The sequence below is a fragment of the Panulirus ornatus genome, chromosome 32 (assembly GCF_036320965.1).
Source record: "Panulirus ornatus isolate Po-2019 chromosome 32, ASM3632096v1, whole genome shotgun sequence".
Lineage (NCBI taxonomy): Eukaryota > Metazoa > Arthropoda > Malacostraca > Decapoda > Palinuridae > Panulirus > Panulirus ornatus.
Genome location: NC_092255.1, coordinates 10,565,703 through 10,578,776, shown reverse-complemented (window position 1 = coordinate 10,578,776; position 13,074 = coordinate 10,565,703). Strand labels below are relative to the sequence as shown.

Genomic DNA, 13,074 nt, shown 5'->3' with positions numbered 1-13,074 from the left:
ACTCACTCTATTCCTTGCCCGCCTTTCACCCTCCTGCATGTTCAGGCCCCGATCACTCAAAATCTTTTTCACTACATCTTTCCACCTCCAATTTGGTCTCCCACTTCTCCTCGTTCCCTCCACCTGCGACACATATATCCTCTTGGTCAATCTTTCCTCACTCATTCTCTCCCTGTGCCCAAACCACTTCAAAACACTCTCTTCTGCTCTTTCAACCACGCTCTTTTTATCTCCACACATCTCTCTTACCATTACAAACCACCTTACAAACCACCTCACACCACATATTGTCCTCTAACATCTCATTTCCAGCACATCCACCCTCCTCCGCACAACTCTATCCATAGCCCACGCCTCGAAACCATACAACATTGTTTGAACCACTATTCCTTCAAACATAGCCATTTTTGCTTTCGGAGATAATGTTCTCGACTTCCACACATTCTTCAAGGCTTTCAGAATTTTCGCCCCCTCTCCCACCCTATGATTCACCTCTGCTTCCATGCTTCTATCCGCTGCCAAATCCACTCCCAGATATCTAAAACACTTCATTTCCTCCAGTTTTTCTCCATTGAAACTTACCTCCCAATTGACTTGACCCTCAACCCTACTGTACCCAATAACCTTATTCACATTTACTGGTGACTGGGAATACCTGGTTTAAAAAGAGATATAGATAAGTATACGTATGTAAGTAGGAGAGATGGCCAGAGAGTGTTATTGGTTTAAATGTTAATTGATAGGCGCGCGAAAGAGAGACTTTTGGATGTTAATGTGCTGAGAGATGCAACTGGAGGGATGTCTGATCATTATCTTGAGGAGGCGAAGGTGAAGATTTGTAGAAGTTTTCAGAAAGAAGAGAGAATGTTGGGGTGACGAGAGTCTTGAGAGTAAGTAAGCTTGGGAAGGAGAGTTGTGTGAGGAAGTACCAGGAGAAACTGAATACAGAATGAAAAAAGGTGAGAACAAAGGACGTAAGGGGAGTGGGGGAGGAATGGGATGTATTTTGGGGAAGCAGTGATGGCTTGCGCAAAAGATGCTTGTGGCATAAGTGTGGGAGGTGGGCAGATTAGAATGGGTAGTGAGTGGTGGGATGAAGAAGTAAGATTATTAGTGAAAGAGAAGAGAGAGGCATTTGGACGATTTTTGCAAGGAAATGATGCAAATGAGTGGGAGATGTATAAAAGAAAGAGGCAGGAGTTCAAGAGAAAGGTGCAAGAGGTGAAAAAGAGGGCAAATGAGAGTTGGCGTGAGAGAGTATTATTAAATTTTAGGGAGAATAAAAAGATGTTTTGGAAGGAGGTAAATAAAGTGCGTAAGACAAGGGAACAAATGGGAACTTCAGTGAACGGGGCTAATGGGGAGGTGATAACAAGTAGTGGTGATGTGAGAAGGAGATGGAGTGAGTACTTTGAAGGTTTGTTGAGTGTGTTTGATGATAGAGTGGCAGATATAGGGTGTTTTGGTCGAGGTGGTGTGCAAAGTGAGAGGGTTAGGGAAAATGATTTGGTAAACAGAGAAGAGGTAGTAAAAGCTTTGCGGAATATGAAAGCCGGCTAGGCAGCGGGTTTGGATGGTATTGCAGTGGAATTTAATAAAAAAAGGGGGTGACTGTATTGCTGACTGGTTGGTAAGGTTATTTAATGTATATTTGATTCATGGTGAGGTGCCTGAGGATTGGCGGAATGCTTGCATAGTGCCATTGTACAAAGGCAAAGGGGATAAGAGTGAGTGCTCGAATTACAGAGGCATAAGTTCGTTGAGTATTCCTGGTAAATTATATGGGAGGGTATTGATTGAGAGGGTGAAGGCATGTACAGAGCATCAGATTGGGGAAGAGCAGTGTGGTTTCAGAAGTAGTAGAGGATGTGTGGATCAGGTGTTTGCTTTGAAGAATATATGTGAGAAATACTTAGAAAAGCAAATGGATTTGTATGCAGCATTTATGGATCTGGAGAAGGCATATGATAAGAGTTGATAGAGATGCTCTGTGGAAGGTATTAAGAATATATGGTGTGGGAGGCAAGTTGTTAGAAGTAGTGAAAAGTTGTTAACAAGGATATAAGGCATATGTACGTGTAAGCAGAGAGGAAAGTGATTGGTTCTAAGTGAATGTAGGTTTGCGGCAGGAGTGTGTGATGTCTCCATGGTTGTTTAATTTGTTTATGGATGGGGTTGTTAGGGAGGTGAATGCAAGAGTTTTGGAAAGAGGGGCAAGTATGCAGTCTGTTGTGGATGAGAAAGCTTGGGAAGTGAGTCAGTTGTTGTTCGCTGATGATACAGCGCTGGTGGCTGATTCATGTGAGAAACTGCAGAAGGTAGTGACTGAGTTTGGTAAAGTGTGTGAAAGAAGAAAGTTGAGAGTAAATGTGAATATATATATATATATATATATATATATATATATATATATATATATATATATATATATATATATATATATATATATATATATATATATATATATTAATATATATATATATATTAATATATATATATATATATATATATATATATATATATATATATATATATATATATATATATATATTTTTTTTTTTTTTTTTTTTATACTTTGTCGCCGTCTCCCGCGTTTGCGAGGTAGCGCAAGGAAACAGACGAAAGAAATGGCCCAACCCCCCCCCCCCATACACATGTACATACACACGTCCACACACGCAAATATACATACCTACACAGCTTTCCATGGTTTACCCCAGACGCTTCACATGCCTTGCTTCAATCCACTGACAGCACGTCAACCCCTGTATACCACATGACTCCAATTCACTCTATTTCTTGCCCTCCTTTCACCCTCCTGCATGTTCAGGCCCCGATCACACAAAATCTTTTTCACTCCATCTTTCCACCTCCAATTTGGTCTCCCTCTTCTCCTTGTTCCCTCCACCTCCGACACATATATCCTCTTGGTCAATCTCTCCTCACTCATTCTCTCCATGTGCCCAAACCATTTCAAAACACCCTCTTCTGCTCTCTCAACCACGCTCTTTTTATTTCCACACATCTCTCTTACCCTTACGTTACTTACTCGATCAAACCACCTCACACCACACATTGTCCTCAAACATCTCATTTCCAGCACATCCATCCTCCTGCGCACATCTCTATCCATAGCCCACGCCTCGCAACCATACAACATTGTTGGAACCACTATTCCCTCAAACATACCCATTTTTGCTTTCCGAGATAGTGTTCTCGACTTCCACACATTTTTCAAGGCTCCCAAAATTTTCGCCCCCTCCCCCACCCTATGATCCACTTCCGCTTCCATGGTTCCATCCGCTGACAGATCCACTCCCAGATATCTAAAACACTTCACTTCCTCCAGTTTTTCTCCATTCAAACTCACCTCCCAATTGACTTGACCCTCACCCCTACTGTACCTAATAACCTTGCTCTTATTCACATTTACTCTCAACTTTCTTCTTCCACATGCAAACCTCCAACAGCCAGGATCGAGCCCGGGACCCCTGTGCAACAGGCGGGAGCGCTATCGCTAGGCTATGATCGTCCCTAATAGGGAAATGGCTATTCGAATGCTATGTATGCGAATACCCTTCGTCTCACGTTGGTGAGCAACGGGGTCTACGCCGGTTATTTCCCATCAGGTGTAGACCCCATTGCTCACCAACGTGAGACGAAGGGTATTCGAGTACATAGTATTCGAATAGTCATTTACCTATTAGGGGAGATCATATCCTAGCGGTAGCGCTCCCGTATGTTGCACAGGGTTCCCGGGTTCGATCCTGGCTGTTGGAGGTTTGTATGTTCTATGAAGGTGCGCGTTAATATGCACTTTGTTCGTACACACACACACACACACACACATATATATATATGGTTGCGGTTCATTTGAACTCAGACATGACTCTGCCAATATTCACGTCCCATTTCTTATTTTCTTTACTTTTTTTAACGTAATGGTGACCCCGGTGTGTCTGTCATCCTTTGGATTAAGAGATTTGGCTAACCTACGATTATAATATCACATATTCACATGCATTCCCAGTATTATGTACGCTTCGTCTTTCAGTATTTTGCAAAACTTACTTTTGGAGGAAACAGTGTAGAGCTGACAGGACCCACTGGTCGTTGATGAGAACACCGCCACAGAACCAATTGATGCCTGCAACGTCGTGCTCCCCTAACAGCGCCTGTGGAAACGATAAAAGTCTCACAATCAGTTATCACTTTATGACATATCTTACCTCTCTGTCATCTATCTATCTATCGTTTGTCTGTTACTTTTTAAGTTCGTGCCCCTATTTACAGAAAATGGGTCAAGTACCTCAAATCTCATGAATACATATCCTTAACGTTTGTTCAGACGCACTATGAACAAGATTTTATACCAAAGGAGTTCATAATGACCTCACACTGTACTTAGATCTTACCTGTATGGTGAGACTTTCTTCCGTATTCCGCTTTGAAGCCTCACACACAAATACCATCATCGTAAACAACAGTCACTCATTTCCATTTCAAAATTCCATACCACACATTATCTATATCTTTACTGTTTGTTCTATTCCCTTCGTATTCTTAACTGCACTCGTATTGATTATGTTCACCAGCTTCTTCCCTGCAGTGCACCTAACATGGCTACATCATATCGACAATCTTTCCCCCGAACGTTTTTGCAAACTGCTTCCTCACAAATCTCTTACTGTAATTCTAAGTTCTTATACAAAAGAAAACAAAGGAATTCAAACAGCACCTAAATCCTCTTGTTCCTGTTTTCGATGATAGATGTTAGTAACTCACAGATTAATGAGGTAAGAATAAAAAATGTACAGATTCTTGAAAAAGAAGCAACTTGCAAACCTTTCATGCAACTAAGGAGGTACATACATTAAACTCATCTAAGGTACTTCTTTGGACCACTCTATTTGGTTAATCATGCGTGATTAATACTGTTTGCCCACGAGTATGTATCCAATACTTTGAGTTCACTCACAAAAGCAAGCCTTAATAACTGCTTAGAATCAAGATTATAAAAAGCCTTTGATAATTCTGAATACCTCTCTTAGCTCACTTCTTATGTCTTTTGTAAGCTTGATAAACCTAATTAGTTCAGTAAGCCCTCAGAGGATTTGTTACTCAGTCCAGGAGTCAACTTGGTAGCTCCATCTTATGTTTTTTTTTTTTTTTCAAGTAAGCGGTTAGCATTCCCGCCTCTTGCACAGGGGTCCCGGGTTCGATCCTAGTTGTTGGAGGTTTGTATATATCTATCCCTGGGGATAGGGGAGAAAGAATACTTCCCACGTATTCCCTGCGTGTCGTAGAAGGCGACTAAAAGGGGAGGGAGCGGGGGCTGGAAATCCTCCCCTCGTTTTTTTTTTCTAATTTTCCAAAAGAAGGAACAGAGATGGGGGCCAGGTGAGGATATTCCCTCAGAGGCCCAGTCCTCTGTTCTTAACGCTACCTTGCTAACGCGGGAAATGGCGTTATGAATCATATATATGAATCATACATTCGCCATTTCCCGCGTCAGCGAGGTAGCGTTAAGGAACCAGGAAGACCCATACACACGTACACCAACACATACATACACATACACATACATAAACATTTATGCACATGTATATATTCATACTTGCCCGCATTTATCCATTTCCAGCGCCACTCCTCCCCGCAGAAAATAGCATCGCCACCCATTGCACCAGCGAGGTAGAGCCAGGAAGCATACAAAGAATGGCCATATCCACTCCGAAACCATAGCTCTCTATCCACATCCAAGCCCCACAGACTTTTCCATGGTTTACCCCAGACGTTTTACATTCCTTGGTTCAGTCCATTGACGGTATGTCGACCCCAGAATATCACATTGTTCCAATTCACTCTATTCCGTGAATGCCTTTCACCTTCCTGTATGTTCAGACCCCGATCGTTCAAAATCTTTTTCACTCCATCCTTCCTTCTCCAATCTGGTTTCCTGGTTCTCCTTGACCCTCTACTTCTGACACATGTATCGCCTTTGGCAACCTTTTCTCACTCATTCTCTCCATATGTCCAAACCATTTCAACACACCCTCTTCTGCTCTCTCAACCACAGTCTTTTTATTACCACACATCTCTTGCATCCTTTCATTACTTACTTGACTGAACCACCTCACAGCACATATTGTCTTCAAATACTTCATTTCCAACACATCCACCCTCCTCCGTACAGACCTATTTACAGCCCAAGCCTCGCTCCCATATAATATTGTTGGAACTACTATTCCTTCAAATATATCCACTTTTGCTCTCCGAGATAACATTCTTTATCGTTTCAGAACCTTCGCCCTCTCCCCCACCCTATGACTCACTTCCACTTCTATGGTTCCATTCTCTGCCAAGTCCACTCCCACATATCTAAAACACTTCACTTCCTTCAATTTTTTTCATTCAAACTTACATCCCAGAAAACTTGTACCTAATAACCTTGCTTTTGTTTACACTTACTCTCAATTTCTCGTTTCAAACTCTTTTCCAAACATTCTATTGCGTTTGCAATGTCAGATAACATTAGTTTACATATAGTGTCATCATCTTTAAAACATTTCCATGCTTGTTTCAGTGATCATTCAATAATTCCGGGTAATACACTATCCTCATTGTAACAGTCACAAAAACAACCATTATTCTTCCAAGCACAGCAGATCGGACATATATTCCAAAGGTTCACTCTTATTATATCATTATCATTCAGCTTATATTAATGTGTAAACACTTCCAACCTATTCATAAATGTTAGATATTTAGATATCCTTTTCTTTCATCCAATCCTTATTTTTTCCCTGTCCTAAATTTCACATTTTTCCTCACCTACAAGGGATTAACTAATCCTCCTTACATACTCGGGTGAAAAACCAATATATGTTTCATCCAATGTGCGAGGAAAATATATTCCCTTATAATTTACTAATATATAAAAGAAACTGCTCCATTTAGTGGTTCAATGTCTTCCTTCATCCAGTCATCTACTAAAAGGACACAAACATATTACACACACATTTTCTATACCAGCTTGACATTAAATGTATCAGGATGACAGGGACTAGATATTGAAAATATCGTAGATGATACAGCAATTGGAAATAAATGTTTATGCAATGTTTGTTTGATTATGTGATAACTGAGGAAGTTAAAAGAACAACGAAGAATCAAAATGAAAGGAGATGCAATTATGGAAACTCGAGAAAACTCAAAGATTTCTGTGATGATATAAACTGGAAAACGGAGTTCACCAGCCAGGAACCTAAACACCGAGGTGAAAGATTCTGTGAAGCTTAGAAACAATGAGTACGAGTTTTTCCTTTTAAGTCTAGTGATTCTGTACTGGCAGCTGAATCCCCTACTAAGGCCATCTCCTTTACGATATATAAATTATATATATACATATATATATATATATATATAATGCGGGAAATGGCGAATAGTATGAAAGAAAAAGAATGTGTGTGTGTGTGCCTGTGTGTCTGTGTACATGTGTGTGTGTGTGTGTGTGTGTGTGTGTGTGTGTGTGTGTGTGTGTGTTTGATGACAGAGTGGCAGAAATAGGGTGTTTTGGTAGATTTGGTGCGCGAAGTGAGAGGGTAAACGGAGACCGGGTAGTGGAAGCTTTGCGGAAGATGAAAGACGGCAAGCAGCGGGTTTGGATGGTATTGCAGTGGAATTTATTGGAAAAAGGGGGTTACTGTGTTGTTGATTGGTTGATAGGTTCATGGAGAATTGGCGGAATACATGCAGAGTGCCATTATACAAAGGCAAATCGGATAAAGGTGAGTGTTCAAATTACAGAGGTACAAGTTTGTTGAGTATTTTTGGGAAATCATATGGGAGGGTATTTATTGAGAACATCAGACTGGGGAAGAGCAGTGTGGTTTCAGAAGTGGTAGAGGAGGTGTGGATCAGGTATTTGCTTTGAAGAATGTATGTAAGAAATACTTAGAAAAACAGATGGATTTGCATGTAGCATTTGGGAATCTGGAGAGAGCATATGATAGGGTTGACAGAGATGCTTTGTGGAAGATATTAAGCGTTTATGATGTGGGAGGTAAGTTGCCAGAAGCAGTGAAAAGTTTTTACCAAGGATGTAAGGCATGTGTACGAGTAAGAAGAGATGAAAGTGATTGGTTCCAAGTGAATGTCGGTCTGTGGCAGGGGTGCGTGATGTCTCCATGGTTGTTTAATGTGTTTATGGATGGGGTGGTTTGGGAGGTGAATGCAAGAGTCTTGGGGAGATGGGCAAGTATGCAATCTGATGTCGATGAGAGGGCTTGGGAAGTGAGTCAGTTATTGTTTGCTGATGATACATCGCTGATGGTTGATTCGGGTGAGAAACTGCAGAAGTTGGTGACTGAGTTTGGGAAAGTGTGTGAAAGAAGAAAGCTGAGAGTATATGTGAATAAGAGGAAGGTTATTAGGTTCAGTAAGGTTGACGGGCAAGTTAATTAGGAGGTAAGTTTGAATGGAGAAAAACCTAAGGAAGTGAAGTGTTTTAGATATCTGGGAGTGGATTTGGCAGCGGATGGAACCATGAAAGCGGAAGTGAGTCACAGAGTTTGGGAGGGGAATGTTCTGGGAGCGTTGAAGAATGTGTGGAAGACAAGATTGTTAGATTCGAGAGCAAAAATGGGTATGTATGATGAAATAGTAGTTCCAACAATGTTATATGGTTGCGAGGCATGGGCTTTATATAGCGTTGTGCGAAGGAGGGTGGATGTGTTGGAAAAGAAATGGTTGAGGACAATATGTGTTTCGAGGTGCTTTGATCGAATGAAAGGGTAAGAGAGGTGTGTGGTAATAAAAAGAGTGTGGTTGAGAGAGCAGAAGAGGGTGTATTGAAATGGTTTAGTAACATGGAGAGAATGAGTGAGGAAAGATTGACAAAGAGGATCTATGTGTTAGAGGTAGAGGAAACGAGAAGTGGGAGACCAAATAGAAGGTGGAAGGATGGAATGAAAAAGGTTTTGAGGAATCGGGGCCTGAACATACAGGAGGGTGAAAGGCGTGCAAGGAATAGAGTGAATTGGAACGATGTGGTTTACCGGGTTCGACGTGATGTCAATGAATTGAAACAGGCATGTGAAGCGTCTGGGGTAAAGCATGGAAAGTCTTGTGGGGCCTGGATGTGGAAAGGGAGCTGCGGATTCGGTACATTACACATGACAACTAGAGACTGAGTGTGAACGAATGTGGCCTTTTTGTCTTTTACTAGCGGTACCTCGTCGGGGGGGGGGGGGGGGGGGGGGGGGGGGGGGGGGGGTTCATATGGAATGGATGAAGACAGCAGGTATGAATATGTACATGTCTATATATGTATATGGCTGTGTATGTATATGTATCTATACGTTGAAATGTATAGGTATGTATATGTGGGTGTGTGGACGTTTAAGTATACACATGTGTATGTGGGTGGGTAGGGCCATTCATTCGTCTGTTTCCTTGCGCTACCTCGCTAACGCAGAAAACGGTGATTAAGTATAATATATATATATATATATATATATATATATATATATATATATATATATATATATATATATATACATATATATATATATATATATATATATATATATATATATATATATATATATATATATATATATATATATATATATATATAAATATATATATATATATATTATTTATTTTATTTATTTATTTATTTTGCTTTGTCGCTGTCTCCCGCGTTTGCAAGGTAGCGCAACGAAACACACGAAAGAAATGGCCCAACCCATACGCAAATATACATACCTATACATCTCAATGTACACATATATATACACACACAGACACATACATATATACCCATGCACACAATTCACACTGTCTGCCTTTATTCATTCCCATCGCCACCACGCCACACATGGAATACCATCCCCCTCCCCCCTCATGTGTGCGAGGTAGCGCTAGGTAAAGACAACAAAGGCCCCATTCGTTCACACTCAGTCTCTAGCTGTCATGCAATAATGCCCGAAACCACAGCTCCCTTTCCACATCCAGGCCGGACACAACTTTCCATGGTTTACCCCAGACGCTTCACATGCCCTGATTCAATCCACTGACAGCACGTCAACCCCGGTATACCACATCGATCCAATTCACTCTATTCCTTGCACGCCTTTCACCCTCCTGCATGTTCAGGCCCCGACCACTCAAAATCTTTTTCACTCCATCTTTCCACCTCCAGTTTGGTCTCCCTCTTCTCCTCGTTCCCTCCACCTCCGACACATATATCCTCTTGGTCAATCTTTCCTCCCTCATTCTCTCCCTGTGACCAAACAATTTCAAAACACCCTCTTCTGCTCTCTCAACCGCGCTCTTTTTATTTCCACACATCTCTCTTACCCAAACATTACTTACTCGATCAAACCACCTCACACCACACATTGTCCTCAAACATCTCATTTCCAGCACATCTACCCTCCTGCGCACAACTCTTTCCATAGCCCACGCCTCGCAACCATACAACATTGTTGGAACCACTATTCCTTCAAACATACTCATTTTTGCTTTCCGAGATAATGTTCTCGACTTCCACACATTCTTCAACACTCCCAGGATTTTCGTCCCGTCCCCCACCCTATGATTCACTTCTGCCTCCATGGTTCCATCCGCTGTCAGATCCACTCCCAGATATCTAAAACACTTTACTTCCTCCAGTTTTTCTCCATTCAAACTTACCTCCCAATTGACTTGACCCTCAACCCTACTGTACCTAATAATCTTGCTCTTATTCACATTTACTCGTAACTTTCTTCTTTCACACACTTTACCAAACTCAGTCACCAGCTTCTGCAGTTTCTCACATGAATCAGCCACCAGCGCTGTATCATCAGCGAAAAACAACTGACTCACTTCCCAAGTTCTCTCATCCACAACAGACTTCATACTTGCCCCTCTTTCCAAAACTCTTGCATTCACCTCCCTAACAACCCCATCCATAAACAAATTAAACAACCATGGAGACATCACACACCCCTGCCGCAAACCTACATTCTCTGAGAACCTATCACTTTCCTCTCTTCCTACACGTACACATGCCTTACATCCTCGATAAAAACTTTCCACTGCTTCTAACAACTTGCCTCCAACACCATATATTCTTAATACCTTCCACAGAGCATCTCTATCAACTCTATCATATGCCTTCTCCAGATCCATAAATGCTACATACAAATCCATTTGCTTTTCTAAGTATTTCTCAAATACATTCTTCAAAGCAAACACCTGATCCACACATCCTCTACCACTTCTGAAACTACACTCCTCTTCCCCAATCTCATGCTCTGTACATGCCTTCACCCTCTCAATCAATACCCTCCCATATAATTTACCAGGAATACTCAAGAAACTTATACCTCTGTCATTTGAGCACTCACTCTTATCCCCTTTGCCTTTGTACAATGGCACTATGCACCCATTCCGCCAATCCTCAGGCACCTCACCATGAGTCATACATACATTAAATAACCTGACCAACCAGTCAACAATGCAGTCACCCCCTTTTTTAATAGATTCCACTGCAATACCATCGAAACCTGCTGCCTTGCCGGCTTTCATCTTCCGCAAAGCTTTTACTACCTCTTCTCTGTTTACCAAATCATTTTCCTTAACCCTCTCACTTTGCACACCACATCGCCCAAAACACCCTATATATGCCAATCTATCATCAAACACATTCAACAAACCTTCAAAATACTCACTCCATCTCCTTCTCACATCACCACTACTTGTTATCACCTCCCCATTTGCGCCCTTCACTGAAGTTCCCATTTGCTCCCTTGTCTTACGCACTTCATTTACCTCCTTCCAGAACATCATTTTATTCTCCCTAAAATTTTATGATACTCTCTCACCCCAACTCTCATTTGCCCTCTTTTTCACCTCTTGCACCTTTCTCTTGACCTCTTGCCTCTTTCTTTTATACATCTCCCACTCAATTGCATCTTTTCCCTGCAAAAATCGTCCAAATGCTTCTCTCTTCTCTTTCACTAATAATCTTACTTCTTCATCCCACCACTCACTACCCTTTGTAATCAACCCACCTCCCACGCTTCTCATACCACAAGCATCTTTTGCGCACTCCATCACTGATTCCCTAAATACATCCCATTCCTCCGCAGTTCCCCTTACTTCCTTTGTTCTCACCTTTTTCCATTCTGTACTCAGTCTCTCCTGGTACTTCCTCACACAAGTCTCCTTCCCAAGCTCACTTACTCTCACCACCCTCTTCACCCCAACATTCACTCTTCTTTTCTGAAAACACCCACATATCTTCACCTTAGCCTCCACAAGATAATGATCAGACATCCCTCCAGTTGCACCTCTCAGCACATTAACATCCAAAAGTCTCTCTTTCGCGCCCCTGTCAATTAACACGTAACCCAATAACGCTCTCTGGCCATCTCTCCTACTTACATACGTATACTTATGTATATCTCGCTTTTTAAACCAGGTATTCCCAATCACCAGTCCTTTTTCAGCACATAAATCTACAAGCTCTTCACCATTTCCATTTACAACACTGAACATCCCATGTATACCAATTATTCCCACAACTGCCACATTACTCACCTTTGAATGCAAATCACCCATCACTATAACCCGGTCTTGTGCATCAAAACCACTAACACACTCATTCAGCTGCTCCCAAAACACTTCCCTCTCATGATCTTTCTTCTCATGCCCAGGTGCATATGCACCAATAATCACCCATCTCTCTCCATGAACTTTCAGTTTTACCCATATTAATCGAGAGTTTACTTTCTTACATTCTATCACATATTCCCACAACTCCTGTTTCAGAGTACTGCTACTCCTTCCCTTGCTCTTGTCCTCTCCCTAACCCCTGACTTTACTTCCAAGACATTCCCAAAGCACTCTTCCCCTTTACCCTTGAGCTTCGTTTCACTCAGAGCCAAAACATCCAGGTTCCTTTCCTCAAACATACTACCTATCTCTCCTTTTTTCACATCTTGGTTACATCCACACACATTTAGACACCCCAATCTGAGTCTACGAGGAGGATGAGCACTCCCCGCGTGACTCCTTCTGTTT

At 41.6% G+C, this 13,074-nt stretch overlaps 1 protein-coding gene across 2 annotated transcripts in view; it reads right to left on the bottom strand.

The window, feature by feature from the left end:
* Positions 1–13,074, bottom strand: part of LOC139759044 (venom protease-like) — an 81,481-nt gene that overhangs the window by 29,139 nt on the left and 39,268 nt on the right. For both annotated transcript variants that reach the window (XR_011714984.1, XM_071680946.1), the window contains exon 5: positions 4,072–4,175. Coding sequence is in view for 1 of the 2 variants with exons in the window: in XM_071680946.1 (XP_071537047.1) it covers positions 4,072–4,175 (104 nt within the window). In the remaining variant the exon portion in view is untranslated. The remainder of the gene's footprint in view (positions 1–4,071; positions 4,176–13,074) is intronic.